Source organism: Delphinapterus leucas, chromosome 2, assembly GCF_059928025.1.
Source record: "Delphinapterus leucas isolate spDelLeu-1000000601 "Yukka" chromosome 2, BTC_Dleu_Yukka2, whole genome shotgun sequence".
NCBI lineage: Eukaryota > Metazoa > Chordata > Mammalia > Artiodactyla > Monodontidae > Delphinapterus > Delphinapterus leucas.
This window is the reverse complement of record NC_143130.1, coordinates 147,614,056-147,634,088: the sequence shown is the minus strand read 5'-3', so window position 1 is coordinate 147,634,088 and position 20,033 is coordinate 147,614,056. Positions and strand designations below refer to the sequence as shown.

The window sequence follows — 20,033 nt, the reverse complement described above, 5'->3', positions numbered from 1 at the left end:
ATTTATTTATTCAACAACTATTTACTCTGTGCCGGGGACTGTGCTAGATCTGGGGGCTGTGATATAAAAGACAGAGCCCCTGCCCCACAGTACTTATAGCCAACTAGGGACTATGAAATTAGGACTAGAAACTAAGCAATTACCATACACTTAAATAAGAGATACTGTGATAGGGCAAGTGGAGACCTGGAGAGAGTATACCCGATCTGGATTTTGTGATATAGGAAGGCTTCAAGGGAGATCTGGATGTCTGAGCTAAAACCTGAAATGACTGTTAGACAGGCAAAGGGAATGTGCATGTTCCTGGCAAAGAGACAAGAATGTACGAAGAAAGGTCAAGAAGCAAGCAAGAAAGGAAATGGAAACTCACAAAAACTACAAAAAACAAAAAGAGTTCATTTAGAACGTCAGAAAGAAGGTGCGAGGTCGTGGTGTGGCAAGCAATGAGGCTGGAGGAATAAGCAGGGGCCTAATCAGGAAGAGCGTTGCTGAAGTGTGGCGTGTAGGCTGAGAGCAACAGGGAGTGACACGGCCAAGCTACCATTTCAAACCGAGGTTGCTTTGCGAAGAACAGCTTGAAGGTGGATGGGGTAGACTAAGAAATGGCCTTCCAAAAGGCAGCCACATCAAATCCTTGGAACCTGTGAATATTACCTTATTTGGAAAAAGGGTCTTTGCAGATGTGGTTAACATGATTACAATGTGTAAGAACACTTGCCTCTCTGCAATCTCGAACATTAAAAATTACTACTGTTATATTAAGTTGCCCAAAACTGAAGTCAAGCCACAGAACTGAAATCTTTCATTCCTTCATTCATTCAAAAAATATGAATTAATTGCCGACTGCATGTCATATACTATGATAAGCTCTGGGAATAGAGTGGTAACCCAAACAGACCTAGTCTCTACCCACCTAAAGTTTACAATTGAATACGTCTAGGTCTCAAATCCAAGGCTCTTCTGCTCCTATGAGGACGTAGGAAGACCAGTATATTAATACGTATGAGCCATAAATGTGCCCACTCTTGTCTAATCTCACCTATTGAGTTCTTAGATCAGTTAAACCATGGATTGCCACAGAGTTTTTTAAAGGCTACATTCAGGCACATAAAATAAAATAGAATAAAGCTACAGTAAAAGGTGTGTGCCTTTCATCTGATTTAGAAATACCTAAATATTGCCTACAATCTATCAGGCAACATAGGTGGGCATGGGGACACTTTACAGACATGTAAAGGCAACCCAATCTATTAACATTAAAGTACTTCCTTTGCAACTATAAGTGTAATTACTAGAATAACAGATCTCGTGACTCAAAGAACTACTAAAATGAACTAACAGAACAAGACTTCAGAAATAATAGTGTGTACATAAGCGAGACAAAGAGGGACACTATGATATGACACACCACCAGTTGTCTTCTACCTTGGAGGCTGCTTCTTAGACTCATCGTTGTCTAATCTGATCTTGAAATGTTGGCTGGATTCGGGACTTGGTCTTGGGCACACTTACATTCTCACTGTACACACCTTCTAGGCAATCTCTCACCCATTTTCATGGCTTTGACTACCATGTTCACACCGATGACTCCCCAATGCACGCTTCCAGTGCAGACCTCTACTTCAAGCTCAAAGTCCACATATTTAAATGTTTCACAAGCACCAAAAATTCGACAGGTACTAACAAATTCACGATGTGCCTCCCTCAAACCTGATCCTCTTCCAATATTCCTCATCTCAGGAAATGGTACCACCCAATCTTTCAAAGCAAAATCAAGGAATCATCTCTGACACTTTCCTGTACCTCACCACCACCCACAGCCGAATCATCTCCGAATCCTATTCATTCTACCTCCTAAGTATCTCTCATGATAACTGACATTATACCATCGGCATCAGTACCACACTAATAGTCCATGTCACAATCTGTCTGTAATACAGTCATAGATACCTAACTAGTCTTCACAAATATTTTCTTGTTCCTTTTCAATCACTTGTCTATGTTTAAAGACTGAGTTTTTAAAAACACGTATTAGATTACTCCCTTTGATGACGTGTCATTGCTTTCAGAATAAAGTCCAAAATCCTTAACATGGTCTGCAGGCCCCAGTGACCTAACCCCTGCTTGCTTCTCCAACTTCCATCTCTTGACACTCTCTTCCTTGCCACTACGTTCATTCACACTGGCCTGACTTTCTTACCATACAAGCACCATTCTCCTGCTCTTCTCAGGGGCTTTGCATTTCCCAGTCACAGTGCCTGCAAACTCTTCCCTGCTCCCTCCCTTCCCAACTCCGTTGTCCATCTCTCTCCTATTCATCCTTCAGGTTTGAGCTGAAGTATCGCTTCCTTGAGGGAGCCCTTCTTAAGGACCCCTAAACTAAATAATGTCCCTGTTATTCAGTTTCTAAGCTCTTTGTACTTTTCTTTGATAGGACTCGTCATTACTACAATTAACTAATCATTTGTATAATTATTTGTTTACTGTCTGACTGTTCCCACTAGACTGTAAGCTACATGAGGGCAGGAACTTTATCAGTCATCTTCACTATAATATCCCCAGTACCTGACAGATCCATGGCTGGCACTCGATAAATATTGGTTGACGGAATAAATTATTGAATAAATAAATTAACAAAAAAAGCTTTGTGAGGGAATGAAGTAAGGCTAAGCCAATATTTAAGACAGGATTCAAATCTAAAGAATTTTACAAGAGTAATGTACAACGAAGAAGAAAGATGGCTCTTTGAACTGGCATTTGGAATTGTAGTGACATTGCAGCTGAAAGTGGTGATGGAAGTGGAGACTAAAGGTGAATTTCCTACCCACAATCTCCTACTTAATTATCTAACTAGGAATATGCCATAGATATTGACCAAATAGAATGACAGATGTCAAACCAAAATGTTCTCTTGGTGATTTACAACCTTCAAAATAGCGACAAGTTAACTTGAACCTCGTCACAGAATCATAAGATACTATTTTAACTCTCTAACTTCTCCCATAAAACAAAATGAGCTGTTCAAAGACACGACATCAACGACAAAGCTAAGACTACTGCCCATCTCTAACTCCCATTCTAATTCTCCTTCTGACTATTTTGCCTTTAAAGTATTTTCCTTAGATAATGAGCTAAATCTGAACAAAAGAAAATACTCAATTTGTTCATTGTTTTCAAAGTTTCAAATGACACAAATATTCCTTCCTTCCTCCTTCACAGAGTTAGACCCTACTTTATTGCTTGGTGGTTACCAAATTTCAATATAAGATAGTAAGGTAAGTAATTTATAACCCACATAAACAAATACATTTGCAAAACGCTGGACAGACTTTTAGGCAACTCTTATTCTGGGAAAACAAGATATTTTCTACCATGCACTAAACCTACATTTTGAAAAGCTAAAGTCATGAGACAGAAAGTATGAAATAATAGTACAACTTGATGAGGGCTTATTACAAAACACTTTAACTCTTCTCAGGTGTGAGGATAAGTTTTCAAGTACTATTCATTCAATCAGTAAGAGAGTATAAGTCCAACAGGTGTACTTTATGATGCACAGTAAGTAATGATGATAAAAGTTAGTATTACAAAGACAGGAGCATTCTAAAATTAACAGTATATTATGCTTTAACCATGAGGTTCACAAATCCTCCCCAAACAAACCAAAGAGAAAGATGACCTTTTGAAATATCAGTACCAGCTACAGAGAAAAGAAAATCATATTACCCTCTCATTCCCATAATTAGGAACTGCCTCCCTATAATTAGGAGCTTATAAACTACATAAATTTCTTGCATATATTCTCATTAGAGGACTAACTCTGTACTGTGAGGGTTGGGATTTTTGAGGTGCTCATCTCATCGCCCGAAAGATTTTTGAGGTGCTCATCTCTATTTTTGCTTTTGCCTCATCACCCGAAAGATTTTAAACGAGATACAGAATCGTTTCAAAATAAAAATCAAATCATAATTCTAAAATATATACACACCGTTTGCATCCGTGGGGCACAGGCCCTGCTGACCACACACAAAAGTTCATGGACACCTTGATAACTAAGGCCAGTCATCTTCATAAGCTCCAGTGGGGTAAGACATAGAAAGTCCTAAAAAACATAAAGAAAATATTTAAAATATATATGTGCAACAAAGATACTGGAATTAAAAGGAAACTTTCAATTGACACTATCCATGTGTAAATAAAAGCAGAATTTATCGTAGATCAGGGACTTCGCTGGTGGTCCAGTGGTTAAGACTCCACGCTCCCAATGCAGGGGGCCTGTGTTCAATCCCTGGTCAGGGAACTAGATCCCACATGCCACAACTAAGAACCGGCACAGCCAAATAAATCCATAAGTATTTAAAAAAAAATTTATTGTCGATCAAAGATTTATATGTTTCTTATAGCATTTTCCCCCTAAATAGCCCTTAACTAAAAGATATGATGATATAATCTTATCCTCTAATTATCCACCTTGGCATATACCAGAGGACACACCAAGTAACAACACATAGCAGCAGAATCCAACTCAGGTGTATGTTGGCGCTGCCCTTGTGCCTGAAAGAGTCTGGGCACAAACAGATGACCAGAAAGAGTCAGGCTGAAATGAGTTTCTTCAAATGACAATGAAAACACGATGACCCAAAACCTATGGGTTGCAGCAAAAGAAGTTCTAAGAGGGAAGTTTATAGCAATACAATCCTACCTCAAGAAAGAAGAAAAATCTCAAATAAACAACCTAACCTTACACCTAAAGCAATTAGAGAAAGAAGAACAAAAAAACCCCAAAGATAGCAGAAGGAAAGAAGTCATAAAGATCAGATCAGAAATAAATGAAAAAGAAATGAAGGAAACAATAGCAAAGATCAATAAAACTAAAAGCTGGTTCTTTGAGAAGATAAACAAAATTGATTAGCCAGACTCATCAAGAAAAAAGAGGGAGAAGACTCAAATCAATAGAAATTAGAAATGAAAAAGGAAAAGTAACAACTGACACTGTAGAAATACAAAGGATCATGAGAGATTACTACAAGCAACTATATGCCAATAAAATGGACAACCTGGAAGAAATGGACAAATTCTTAGAAAAGCACAACCTTCTGAGGCTAAACCAGGAAGAAATAGAAAATATAAACAGACCAATCACAAGCACTGAAACTGAGACTGTGATTAAGAATCTTCCAACAAATAAAACCTCAGGACCAGACACCTTCACAGGCGAATTCTATCAAACATTTAGAGAAGAGCTAACAGCTATCCTTCTCAAACTCTTCCAAAATATAGCAGAGGTAAGAACACTCCCAAACTCATTCTACGAGGCCACAATCACCCTGATATCAAAACCAGACAAAGATGTCACAAAGAAAGAAAACTATAGGCCAATATCACTAATGAACATAGATGCAAAAATCCTCAACAAAATACTAGCAAACAGAATCCAACAGCACATTAAAAGGATCATAGGGCTTCCCTGGTGGCGCAGTGGTTGAGAATCTGCCTGCCAATGCAGGGGACAGGGGTTCGAGCCCTGGTCTGGGAGGATCCCACATGCTGCAGAGCAACTGGGCCCATGAGCCACAATTACTGAGCCTGCGCATCTGGAGCCTGTGCTCCGCAGAGAACAAGAGAGGCAGCGATAGTGAGAGGCCCACGCACCGTGATGAAGACTGGCCCCCGCTTGCCATAACTAGAGAAAGCCCTCGCACAGAAACAAAGACCCAACACAGCCATAAATAAATTTAAAAAATAAAAAAAATAAAAGGATCATATACCATGATCAAGTGGGGTTTATCCCAGGAATGTAAGGATTCTTCAGTATACACAAATCAATCAATGTGATACACCATATTAACAAATTGAAGGAGAAAAACCAAATGATCATCTCAATAGATGCAGAAAAAGCTTTCCACAAAATTCAACACCCATTTATGATAAAAACTCTCCAGAAAGTAGGCATAGAGGGAACTTACCTCAACATAATAAAGGCCATATATGACAAACACACAGCCAACATAGTCCTCAATGGTGAAAAACTGAAACCATTTCCACTAAGATCAGGAACAAGACAAGGTTGTCCACTCTCATCACTATTATTCAACATAGTTTTGGAAGTTTTAGCCACAGCAATCAGAGAAGAAAAAGAAATCAAAGGAATCCAGGGCTTCCCTGGTGGCGCAGTGGTTGAGAGTCCGCCTGCCGATGCAGGGGGCCACGGGTTCATGCCCCGGTCCAGGAAGATCCCACATGCCGCGGAGCGGCTAGGCCCATGAGCCATGGCCGCTGAGCCTGCGCATCTGGAGCCTATGCTCCGCAACAGGAGAGGCCACAACAGTGAGAGGCCTGCACACCGCAAAAAAAAAAAAGAAAAAAGAAAAAAAAAGGAATCCAAATCGGAAAAGAAGAAGTAAATCCAAATCGGAAAAGAAGAAGTAAAGCTGTCACTGTTTGCAGACAACATGACACTATACATAGAGAATCCTAAAGATGCCACCAGAAAACTACAAGAGTTAATCAATGAATTTGGTAAAGTAGCAGGATACAAAATTAATGCACAGAAATCTCTTGCATTCCTATACACTAATGATGAAAAATCTGAAAGAGAAATTAAGGAAACACTCCCATTCACCATTGCAACAAAAAGAATAAAATACCTAGGAATAAACTTACCTAACGAGACAAAAGACCTGTATGCAGAGAACTATAAGAAACTGATGAAAGAAATGAAAGATGATACCAACAGATGGAGAGATATACCATGTTCTTGGATTGGAAGAATCAACATTGTGAAAATGACTATATTACCCAAAGCAATCTACACACTCAATGCAATCCCCATCAAACTACCAACGGCATTTTTCACAGAACTAGAACAAAAAATTTCACAACTTGTATGGAAACACAAAAGACCCCGAATAGCCAAAGCAATCTTGAAAAAGAAAACCAGAGCTGGAGAAATCAGGCTGCTGGACTTCAGACTATACTACAAAGCTACAGTAATCATGACAGAATGGTACTGGCACCAAAAACAGAAATATAGATCAATGGAACAGGATAGAAAGCCCAGAGATAAACACATGCACATATGGTCACCTTATTTTTGGTAAAGGAGGCAAGAGTATACAATGGAGAAAAGACAGCCTTTTCAATAAGTGGTGCTGGGAAAACTGGACAGCTACATGTAAAAGAATGAAATTAGAACACTCCCTAACACCATACACAAAAGTAAACTCAAAATGGATTAAAGACCTAAATGTAAGGCCAGACACTAAAAAACTCTTATAGCAAAACATAGGCAGAACACTCTATGACATAAATCACAGCAAGATCCTTTTTGACCCACCTCCTAGAGAAATGGAAATAAAACAAATATAAACAAATGGGACCTAATGAAACCGAAAAGCTTTTGCACAGCAAAGGAAACCATAAACAAGACGAAAAGACAACTCACAATGGGAGAAAATATTTGCAAATGAAGCAACTGACAAAGGATTAATCTCCAAAATTGACAAGCAGCTCAATATCAAAAAAAAACAACCCAATCCAAAAATGGGCAGAAGACCTAAACAGACATTTCTCCAAAGAGGATATACAGAATGCCAACAAACACATGAAAGAATCCTCAACATCACTAATCATTAGAGAAATGCAAATCAAAACTACAATGAGGTATCACCTCACACCAGTTAAAATGTGCATCATCAGAAAATCTACAAACAACAAATGCTGGAGAGGGTGTGGAAAAAAGGGAACCCTCTTGCACTGTTGCTGGGAACGTAAATTGATACAGCCACTATGGAGAACAGTATGGAGGTTCCTTAAAAAACTAAAAATAGAACTACCATATGACCCAGCAATCCCACTACTGGGCCTATACCCTGAGAAAACCATAATTCAAAAAGAATCATGCATCACAATGTTCACTGCAGTTCTATTTACAATAGCCAGGACATGGAAACAACCTAAGTGTCCATCGACAGATGAATGGATAAAGAAGACGTGGCACATATATACAATGGAATATTACTCAGCCATAAAAAGAAACGAAATTGAGTTATTTGTGTAAAGTGGATTGACCTAGAGTCTGTCATACAGAGTGAAGTAAGTCAGAGAGAAAAACAAATATCATAAGCTAACACATATGTATGGAATCTAAAAAAAAGGATCTGAAGAACCTAGAGGCAGGACAGGAATAAAGACGCAGACGTAGAGATTGGACTTGAGGACATGGGGAGGGGGAAGGGTAAGCTGGGACGTAGTGAGAGAGTGACATGGACTTAAATATATTACCAAATGTAAAATAGACAGCTATTGGGAGGCGGCCGCATGGCACTGGGAGATCAGTTCGGTGCTTTGTGACTGCCTGGAGTGGTGGGATGGGGAGGGTTGGGGGGAGACGCAGGAGGGGTTAGATATGGGGATGTATGTGTATGTATAGCTAATTCACTCTGCTGTAAGGCAGAAACTAGCACAACATTGTAAAGCAATTATACTCCAATAAAAATGTTAAAATAAATAAATACAAGGTTGTACTACTTTAAAAAAAAATGAGTTTCTTCCTAAGCTATGAAATCATTCAGAGGAAGTATTTAATAATTGAAAGAAAATAAAAGTGACTATGGAAGGACTTCCCTAGAGTCTCAGTGGTTAAGAATCTGCCTGCCAATGCAGGGGACACGGATTCGATCCCTGGTCCGGGCGAAGATCCCACATGCCACAGAGCAACTAAGCCTGCATGCCACAGCTACTGAAGCCCGCGCGACCTACAGCCCACGCGCCGCAGCTACTGAAGCCCGCGTGCTCTAGGGCCCGCATGCCGCAACTACTGAGCCTGCATGCTGCAACTACTGAAGCCTGGGCGCCTAGAGCCCGTGCTCCACAACAAGAGAAGCCACCGCAATGAGAAGCCTGCGCACCACAACGAAGAGTAGCCCCCGCTCGCCGCAACTAGAGAAAGCCCGCGCACAGCAACGAAGACCTAATGCAGCCAAATAAATAAATAAATAAAACTACGGAATGAAATGTTAAATTTCATACTTTTAAGAGTATTTCAAAGTATGAACATGAGGATTATAAAATGCATAACAGAGGAAGTACAGACATCATTAACACACAAAGCAATTTTTAAAAAATTGCAGCACGCTCTGAAAGTCTGTCTTATTAAGGATTAAATCCTAACAGAAAACCTTAAATCTTATTTAGCCTCCTAAGAGGGATTTGCTTTACTCTTTTGCTTAAATATACAACATCTGCTTATATATTTCTCTCACTCCATCAATAGGAAAATAATCCTAACTACTAATTTTTCTTGCTTTCAAGAGAAATTACCCATTTTGAATACTGTCTCATTTGAGTCATATTTCTCATGTGACTGCAAAATTTCTTTTATGATGACAAAACTTCTCTAGAATCCCAAATAAATGGCACAGGTGTACTTCACCTTCTGCTATGAGCGTTCTCCCCACCCAACTCCACCCAAAATGCAAAAATCTTGCATTTGGATAAATGAAATCACATTTGGAAATACAAGCTAAGTGGTTTGTTATTTAAAATTAGCAAGCACCATATTTATCTTTTCTTATAAACCTAAATGTTCATATTTCAGGTGTAATTAAGAGTTATTTAGGTACACAAGATTAATCTGTGGGACGTCCCTGGCGGTCCAGTAGTTAGGACTTCACCTTCCAATGCAGGGGGTGTGGGTTCGATCCCTGGTCAGGGAGCTAGGATCCCACATGCCTCATGGCCAAGAGGCCAAGACATAAAGCAGAAGCAATGTTGTAACAAATTCAATAAAGACTTTGGAAATGGTCCATATCAAAAGAAAAAATCTAAAGAAAAAGAAAAAAAGATTAATTTGTACTTCAAGTTTCTCAGTGAAAAAAATTAAATAAATTTTACCTGACAGGTAACAATCTGATGTCTGTTCAGACGGTCACACAGCTCTTGTGATAAACCCACTCGTCTTAGTTTCTTGCTACCCATGTCTTCAGATGCAGCAAGATAAAGAAGAAACTTGAAAAAAACCTGGAAAATAGCATAAGCAACAGTAGATGGGCTATCCAAAACACTCTACAAAATAAAAAATCCTTCAAGCGTCTCCACATACAAAATGAAACATATGGTATTTAAAATATTACTGATAAAATAAAGGAAGGCAATAAAATCTTTCCAAATATTTTAAACAGGGGAGACAACCGTTTGTCAAACATGCACACACAGAAACAAGACCACATTAGAATGTGCAATTCACACAATTCTTTAAAACTTATTACACAAATATAATAACACCGTTTCACATTTATATAGCATCTTTAGATTTTCGGTGCATTTATAAACTTTATTTGGATGTGTAATTAATAAACATATTTCCAAACAGCACTCTCAGAAAGTCTTTACTTTCATTGCACTGTAACAATAATAAATTTATTGACCACCTACTGTATACCAGGCACTGTTCCAAAGCAAGCTTCTCAACAGCCCTATAAGGAACATTGATCACTGATCTCATTTTTACATATGAGAAACTAAACCCTGGAAAGGTTAGCCATTCCACTGTTACCAGAAAAAGTAAATGGTAGATCCAGAATTCGAACCAGGAAGTCTGACTCTTAGGCCTAGCCTCTTAACCAATATACTGTACTACAAGTCTGTAATCATATTTAAAGTCTCCTTTTTCTATGAATCAGAACAAACCTTCTGAATCAAATGAGATTTTATTATTTCAGGTGTTATTTACAAACTGAAATTGTTTTTTCGTTATACTAGCTGCTCACATCCCCACATGCAATTAAATTTCACTCTTCTGGTTGAACCCTGTGAGGGCTAAATGAGGCTCATGATATATTTGTCTTCAGAGAGTTGGAACAGAATCACTCCGATTCCCTTAATAACTCATGCAAAGGAGAAGCTGTGTATCTCACTCAGATGGCAAAATATCCTTTGAATAGAGTAGAAATAGGAACTCTTCATTGTTCCAGGGGATAAAACAATATAATTATCAGAAAAAGAGTCACATTTTGGAACAAAAATATATACTGAGAATGTAGATATTTATTTCCAATTCCATGGCCCAAATTTCTACTTAACATCTATATTCTTGGATCAGATTAACACTCTCTTCGTCTCTCCGGCTCTCTCTCCTTCTTTCTCTCTCTCACACACATACATCCTTCCCACAAACATAAAATACATCCCTCTCATTTCACTCAAAGGGAATTTGTCAGTATTGGTTTCTGTCTCTCAAAAAGAAAGTTTACCAAGTGACATCTGCTGTATCATTGCCTAGGGTCTTCACAGATCAGGTAGCTCTGGGCAATGACACAATTTAGACTGATAAATTCAATCAAAAAGGAGAACTGGGGCTTCCCCGGTGGCGCAGTGGTTGAGAGTCCGCCTGCCGATGCAGGGGACACGGGTTTGTGCCCCGGACCGGGAAGATCACACATGCCGCGGAGCGGCTGGGCCCGTGAGCCATGGCCGCTGAGCCTGCACTTCCGGAGCCTGTGCTCCGCAACGGGAGAGGCCACAACAGTGAGAGGCCCGCGTACCACAAAAAAAAAAAAAAAAGGAGAATTGTAAACCCCAAACTACCTGGAATACTTTAACAATGACCGACTCTGCTATCTCTGCCTTAGTAGGACCACTCCTATCACTTGCCTAGACTATTGCATACAGCCTCTGGTCACTCCCTGCCTCGCAAAACAAACAAAAACGTTCATTTGTTCCTTCCACAGATGCTTCTTAAGCACACACTCTGCTGTGCTTCTGCGGCACAAGAATCATGTAAGTATATTTCCTCCCCTTTGGGAACTCACAGTAAAAGACGAAAAGAGATATATACACAAATAATTACAGTCATGCAGCAAGTATTGTCACTGAAATATATATGTGCTGTGGAAGCAGAGAGGAATAAGCACCAAACTGACCTGCAAGTCACAATCCTGTCAGAGGTAGCCTCCTAAAAATTTGCTCCAATCCTGTCACTCTCATCCTTTAAAACCACCCATGGGACCATGAGACCACAGTATAAATTCCACACTTCTTATGATGGCCTATAGCCTCTTCATAAACTGGTCCCTCACTTCCCTCACATTCATATATCAGACTGCAAGCCCCACATTCTGGCCTTTCTGGCAAAATCACGTGCCTCCCAGTATCTTAGTTTCTTCATCTGAAATACAAGCATCATTCAAATATCCACTTCATAGGAATGCAGTGAAGGTTAAAGGATGTGGATGGTGCCTGGCTCCGTAGTGCTCAAAGCTAGGGATTATGATCAATTCATTCAGGAAAACAGCATTAGTTGCCTCACGTGACCTGCCTGCCAGCGGTAACCTTGGTACGCTACACAAATGCCTCCCTGCCTCCCTGACTTTCCTCCACAAAGACTTCCCGCTACTTAGGCTCTTCCTCTCCAATGTTCTCATTACACTGTGTACACATTTGTTCGATAATCTTCCTAACATATTGTTATGGCTTGCATGTTTGTTTTTTCCACCAGAAACCGTAAATTCTTGCTCTGCGTGTGTGTGCACGAGCATGTAACTGAGGGTGTGAGGGAAGATGTTCAATCCTGGAAACTGAATCCTCTCCTCATCAAGAAAAAAAAAATCCACATGTTAGATGGTCAATGAAAACTGTGAATTAACAAATAATAGCTAATATTTCTTGAGCCCTTATTAGGTGCCACTGTTCCAAGAGCTTCAGATGTTTTACCCCATTTTACAGACTAATATTGAGGCATTGAGTTGAAAAACTTGAGCGAAGTCTAACAGCTAGCACACGGTGGAGTAGGCATTCGAACCCAGGGATCTGACTCCATATTCCATGCTATTAAATACCTCTTCTTCAACACCATCTGAAGAGGGTCAGACACTAAACTTCCCTTAATGACGGGCTCCCCTGCCTAGACCTCAAACTGCCCACAAGTGGGAAGACGGGTGGACATCAAGAAGCGAAAACATCACCCCAGAAGCCCCTAACAATAACTCTTCCCAACAAGGTGCAGCTTCCAAGCGTCCCCCACAAAGGAAAGCCAGACGCCTCAGATCTGCGGCGGGGCTCAAATTAAGATCCTTATGGACCTAAGGGGGTGTGCCCTGCACGCAAGAGTGACTCTCCGCTCGCCCGATATCAACAACACTGGCCCAGAAAGGGAGCAGGAAATAATGAGCGCACCCCAAATCCCCAAACCGCCCCCCACATGAAACTTTCCAGTACCGGGTCTGCAGCATCCAACTTTCAAAGTTTCCCCTACCCCTCACACAGTTCCCCGCGGAAAGGGACGCAAAGCAACAAACAAAGCGCTGGTTGGGTCGTCACCCTGGCGAAATATCCAATAAAACGTAGGCACAGGCCCAGGTCGGCTCCGTTGCTTGCTGGGAATTGTAGTTCACATTCTGTAATAAGTCTGCGAGTCCCAACTTCTCAATATAGTGATTATCAAAATCCGGTGGAGGAACATCAACAAGGAGAATATGAGCCAGGAAAAAAACTTGCTTCTAATTTTCTCTCTTCTTCCTTTTGTCACTTCATTTAAAAACTGATTAATGGACCAGAGAGACATGTTAGTTTTCTGGGAATATATGAGAATCCACCAATCATCCAAGAGGTTTTGCAAGAGAGCTTTTGGTTTGTTTTGGTTTGCTTTTTTTCACCACACTTTGGTGGTGAAATAGTTTGGAAAATGCTGAATGAAATTGCTCAAACCGAAAATATGTAATGGGGAAACGTGAGAGTCTATGGTTGAAGAACACCAAGGAAACCGAACAGAAGGTTCAGTATAAAAGCAGCTGTGATTAGCAAACTAGTAAACTGTTACTTTAAGACTCGGTTTCAGATTATTCTATTTGAGAAAGGCTTTTGCTCATTCTTTGCTCCCATCTCCCCGTGCATACCTCTATCTTATAATTTAGCCCACTGCATCCTAATTATTGACCTGCACCCTGTCACTAGACTGTGATCTCCCTGAGGACAAGGACCGTATCTTATTCAGCTTCTAAAGTAGGCCCTAGCACACAGTTCAATTAACGGGCGGAGGATCTGTCAAAACCGTGAGCGGTGGTCCTAAACCAGATAGTTGATACCTCTGTCCTAGCTTCCTCTAATGCGGAGGTGGAATCACGTGACCCAAACAAATATGGCGCTTGATTTGCATATTTCCTCGATTGACCAATTAGAGTAGCTGCTGTCAGTCGTCATCCTCTCCCCGCCTCAACCTTCTGAACTGGATTTGTCACCTGACTCAGCTCAAACATGGCTGCGCTGGAAGCTCTGCTGATTTGGGCGCCGGGAGCAGGTGAGTGTAAGGCGCCCCAGGGAAGGCGGGAGCGCTCTCCACGACCCCGGTAGGGAGCGTCCCTGAGCCCCAATCCCAACTGCCCTCCAGTTCTGACACAGATTCCTCTCCTGATCTTCAATCCTCTGCCTTAAAAGAGGACTCAAACTAGGGAGGTTCCTGCTGAATTTCTCATCCGTAAAGAGGCGACCACCTGGGGATTTGGAGCCGGATTAGGCAAAAAGCTCAGGAGGAAATACGGAAGTGGAGTTTCGGGTCTGCGCCGCGGGCTAATATGACGATTAATATTCGTTAAATATTGGATGCGCCTAGAGAGATGGGATCCACCCCTTGGGGAAATGTGGAACTTCCCAAAAGAGACAGTAACCTGTCAAATCAAATTTACAACGTTAATTAGAAAAGTAAGCCCCGCCTTTCCTAGTACGGCTAGTTTGTCTAAATATAGTTCCTTCCTTTTCTTCTGACTCGGGTGTGTGTTGTTTATAGGAGGTACTCCACGAGTGAGAAAATTGACAATGTGTTTTGCGTAATTCATCTCTTTCTATCTCCCTTGCACTCTGTGCTGGGAAAATGCATCATCCATTTGGAGAAGAGGAAACTGCTTCTCAGAAGCAGCTTTTTGGATTTTTCTGTGAATGCCTTCGGAGAGGAGAATGGGAGTTGGCACAGGCTTGTGTACCTCAGCTACACGAGGCCCAAGGGGATATCCCAAAGAAGGTGGAAGATATACTTCAGGCGCTGGTCATGTGTCCCAGTCAGCTGAGGTAAGGGAACTCTGTCCTCCTGCCAGGGAGTCACAGAGCGGGAGACACAAGGTACTATACTTGAGCTCTGGTCCATGTGCCTCACTCAGTCACTTCTGAAGAGTTAACAAAGGTAGAGTGTATTTCACATGTTCTGAAAATTTACCTCTATAATACATGCCTATTTATTACTTTATCAATTTGGCTTTGAATTATCATCTGGAGTGGTATTTAAGCCTGGAACCACCATTTCTTGTTTATTATCATTAAAGTAGATAGTGCAACTATGTTGAAAAGCATTTTCTTTACCCCCAAAAGAGCAAACCTGCTCCCTTCTTGCTTGTGAAATTGAAGATATTGTTGTAGCTTTAACAAAGGACCAGAAGTGTATTCACTTAAAGCTTTTTATTTTGAAATAATTAAGCATAGACTCACAAGAAGTGCAAAAACAATACAAAGAGTACCCTTTCCCCAACTTCCTCCAATTGTGACATCTTATATAACTATAGTAAATATCAAAACCAAGAAATTGACACCGGCACTGTTAACTAGACTACAGCCCTTATTCAGTTTTCACCATTTTTTAAATCTGAATTCATTTTTTTTTTTTGGCTGCACCTCAGGGCATGCGGGATCCTATTAGGGGCCGAACCCACGCACCCCGCTGCATTGGAAGTGCAGAGTCCCAAGCACTGGCCTGCCAGGGAAGTCCCAATCTGCATTCACCTTTATGTGTGTAGTTCTGTGTATCTTTATCCATTCTTAGACTCATATAACTACCAGTATAATCAAGGTACAGAACTATTTCATCACCACCAAAGAATTCCCTTGCTCCCTGGGAATACCTCTTTGTACATTGATCCCCCCTTGTCCCCTGGCAACCAATGTTCTCTATCTGAATTTTGAATGAAGTTCTTCCTGGCAGCGCTATTAACAATTAGTGGTATAGGAGTTAAACGTTCAGTCTCTCCCTCACTTTTCCTTACTCTGGCATTTACTTATGAGAAAGTACTGTATTAACACATATAGAATGGAGATTTACATGATTCTTTTCTTCCTTTGTTTTTTCCCTTAAATTTGGATTCTAGCCAATTGCTGTCTAATTTAAATTACTAACTTCAAAGAAAGGCTTATGAATTCCTATAATCCTGTTTCTGGCATAGAGTTAAAAATAAATTTTTTTGAAGTTCCTTTTTTCTTTGACTATTTGATTCTGTTTTCAAGATTTCAAATTTTCTATTTCAGATAGCTTTGCTCTTATGGTTTTCTGTGTAATATTAGTTTGTTTTAAAAACTAGATAGGGAGGCGGAGGTAGAATTGCGACTTTTTTTTTTTAATGAAAGCTGCTAGTTCTGTTCTGGTTCTTGTTTTATTGATCTGTCATATACATTCAAAAATTTCTCAGGACAATGTCTTGCCGGTTCAGGTTTAAAACAGACTGAGTAGTGAAATCTAAATCTTGGATCACAAAAGAGAAAAGGTCAGTAGAAACTGTTTAGAAATTTTTTCTTTTTACATTTCTCAGATGTGGACAGGATATCAACCCTCAAAGATTAGCCTGGGTCTGGCTTCTTGTACTGGAAAAATGGTTGGCCCTGGAAAAGGTAAGTAGGTTTACATTTAAAATTTTCGCCCAAGGCCAAGACTGAAAAGAACTTGGAAGGAGTTATGAAATTTCCCTTTTGTCTGTTACTTCCTGTATTTTGAGGTTTGTCATATTCCTTTCTCAGTATTGACAGTGAGAATGGCTTAAGTATTTATTGCTGTCTCTTTACCTAAATTCATTTATTAATTCACTAACTTACATTGGCATTAATTCACTAACCTACCATCTGAGGTGATACTATTGTGTTAAATACTATTGTGAGTCTTGTGCCCAAACAGAACTTTGCAGAACTCAGTGAAAGTGACAAGATAGTGAATAAAGTCTAATCCTCATAATACTCAAGTAAGGGAGAATGGGCTGAGCTGAAACTTAGTTGTTCATCCAAAACTCTTATTTTAACTAGTCCAGTACAGTGAAATCTTATAGATTTAAACATCATTAATTAATAACTTAACAACTCACATGAATTGAAATAAAAGTTACCAAATACGAAAACAAAGTGAGCAAATTAATAGTGAAAGAAAACTTGTAAGGAAGGGTTTTTTGATTTTTATTTTTTAAGAAAAATTACCATTCAAAGCACTTTTAGAAATATGTGTTAATTATCAGAAATTGATATCCATTAAAAAAATTCTCAGGCAATTTTGTATTAAACCTGAGACTTTAAGATTTAAGTGAGGAGCCTCTGACTCAGAAAACAAATGACTGGCCCAGGGTCACACCATAAAGTTAGTTGGCAAAATTGGAGCTGGAACCAATGTCTTCTGCCTTCGAGTCATCAGTCCTCTGCTTTTTCTACCTCAATATTTTTAGCCTACATAGACTTAAAATTAAGAAACCATAAATTCTTTTTTTTAATTTTTATTTATTTATTTTTGGCTGCGTTGGGTCTTTGTTGCTGTGTACAGGCTTTCTCTAGTTGCGGCGAGCGGGGGCTAGTCTTCGTTGTGGTGCGTAGGCTTCTCACTGCGGTGGCTTCTCTTGTTGCAGAACATGGGCTCTAGGCAAGCAGGCTTCAGTAGTTGTGGCACGTGGGGTCAATAGTTGTGGCTCGCAGGCTCTAGAGCGCAGGCTCAGTAGTTGTGGCACACGGGCTTAGTTGCTTCATTGCATGTGGGATCTTCCCAGACCAGGGATCGAATCCATGCCCCCTGCGTTGGCAGGCAGATTCTTAACCACTGCGCCGCCAGGTAAGCTGCAAGAAACCATAAATTCTATTTTGTAAATGTCTATAATTTAGCCTAATTTTCTTCTTAATTTCTCTCAGTCATCAGAATGACTTTTGTCTTTAGTTCTGCTTTGGCCTGACACTTACCCTTCTTCACATAGCTGTCAAAAAGCACCAGAAGTTACTAATCTAAATGTATTTATTATCCAGGCTTTTGGTAATGGTCTAGCAAAGAGAAATGACAAAAAGATCAACAGGAGAGGGAAGGAAAAGAAGCAAAACTGAAAAATAATCAACCCCAGGTTGTTTAAGAGTTGGCTGTAGTTTCAGATCTAAAAGAGACATCTTCAGCTAAAATATTCAATAGTATCTTCAAAGAGGAAAGAAAAAAAAATAACAAATGTTATTGTTACTGACTAAGGAGCTTTTCAGTACAAACATGGAATTTGTCAAGCCAGATGAACTTTTGCCTCAGCAGAGGGTACTTGTTTACTTTATGGCTGATTGGTGGTTGTTAAATTTCTGGACAGTTGGTCAACCAGATCAGGAGGTGGATTTCACTTCCCTGGCTCCTTTTCACAGCCTAAGAGTTGTTTTTCCCAGAATTGAAGATCATTTGGTCCTTAAAGCTCCAGTACCTCAGTTATTTAAACAGTCGTGGGAATGTTTTAAACTTTATACAAGGACCTCAGAGAGTTTTAAAACTTAATACAAGGGCCAAGACTTCAAATGTGTTCCTGAGGTAGTTCTACAAAGCCAGAACTGGACTTCATCTTTTAGGGGCTTGCTGGCTGCTCCTGCTACAGTCTCCCACCTGCAGCCAAAAGCTCCTTTTGAATTATTCGTTGAAACTGATTCCATTTTCCCCTTCCTTCATCCATTTTTGCCTTCTGCCCTTTTATCTTTTATCACGTGAACAGCATGATGTTCACAGCATGCTGCTTCTAATAAGGGAAAAATAGAAACAACTCCCATGTCCACAATCCAAGACTCATTAATCTACTTGTAAAATACCATGGCACTATTAAAATTACGTGGTAAATGAATTTTCAGTGACATGGGAGGGTGTTTATATTCTGCCATGTGAAGAAAAAGAAATTTAGAAAACAGTATGTTTGTTATGCATGCATATATGCATATGTAGAAAATGGTCTGAACACCCTTAGAACACAGTTGTAACTATAGTTCTCCTTCAGTGGAAATATTTGGGGGGGGGTGTGCTGTGTATGTGTGTTTTCATTTGCGTGTTTGTATTCTCTGCTTTTTCTGCATTGAACATGCCTTGCTTTTATAGTAAGAAAATCTGTGCTTAGAAACATTGGGCAAATTCCTGCCTGGTTTAGGAATGTTAGTTGTCTATGACCCTGCATATGCATAAAGTAATTTCATCAGTAAAAAAAAGATACAAGCTAGTCAGTCTTCAGGATTTTAATGAAAGTCCTAAAATCTTAACCATTTCTTTTATTAAGGGCCTGCTGTCTGGGCTTATCTATTCCTTCCTCTTAGTCCTTGATAGAATCACTAACTTTCAGCTTGCCAGAATGAATTTTCTCTACACCTTCCAATCATTAGCATTATATAAGCATTCAGATGGCATGATTTACAGGTGTCTCTAATTTAAAAGAGTGCCTGTCAGAATTAGTCCCAGACTTTCATCTCATTTGTATTTGTGTCTGGAGAAAGGGGGACTATCATTTTAGTTTTAAGGACCAGGTGAGGGGAAGTTAGTGTGAAACAAGCAGGTGCAGGAAGAGTCAGAGGCTTTCTCTTCCTTTATACATTAGTCTCTGATGTCCTGTCTCATTAACAAACAATGGGGTCACTTTTTCCTTTTCATGCTTGAAATGATTAGAAAATACTTCCTAACCATTTCATCATTACTGAAGATTATTTTTAAAAACATCCTGATGCCATAGTTTTGTTTGATTTAGCGATATAATGAGATTTTAAAAACACATGAAAATACGGCACATGGTACCTGGCACATAATAAGTGTTTCATAAACATTAGATCTCTCCCCCTTTACTTTTATTTTCCAACTAAAAATGAATACCAAAAATGGGTTTAGGCCAAAAGAGGATCATGTGGGCCATTCCATCCCAACTTACCCATAACTGGGTGTTTTGGACACTGCAAGGGAGAGTCTTGGAGAAGGACTTCAAGTTAGAGGCAAAAAATCACATGAAATGAGCAAGCCTTGGCATTTGAGGCTAAACAGTGTG

General features: G+C 39.9%; 2 protein-coding genes across 4 annotated transcripts in view; one reads left to right on the top strand and one right to left on the bottom strand.

Moving 5' to 3' along the window:
• RAD51B (RAD51 paralog B) overlaps positions 1-14,211 on the bottom strand; it is a 720,584-nt gene extending 706,373 nt beyond the window's left edge. Inside the window, 5 exon segments of the mRNA XM_089906275.1 lie at positions 202-221; positions 224-303; positions 3,987-4,102; positions 9,895-10,020; positions 13,216-14,211. Coding sequence (XP_089762401.1) covers positions 202-221; positions 224-303; positions 3,987-4,102; positions 9,895-9,978 — 300 coding nt within the window. The 5' untranslated portion in view covers positions 9,979-10,020; positions 13,216-14,211.
• A 1-nt stretch (position 14,212) lies between these two features.
• The window catches only part of ZFYVE26 (zinc finger FYVE-type containing 26), a 69,291-nt gene continuing 63,470 nt past the window's right edge, over positions 14,213-20,033 (top strand). For 2 of the 3 annotated variants that reach the window (XM_089906175.1, XM_089906174.1), the window contains exons 1-2: positions 14,214-15,057; positions 16,563-16,641. In XM_089906175.1, coding sequence (XP_089762301.1) covers positions 14,864-15,057; positions 16,563-16,641 — 273 coding nt within the window. In that variant the 5' untranslated portion in view covers positions 14,214-14,863. Of the gene's footprint in view, positions 15,058-16,562; positions 16,642-20,033 lie in introns of all 3 variants that reach the window. The other variant, XM_089906173.1, reaches the window with a different exon arrangement.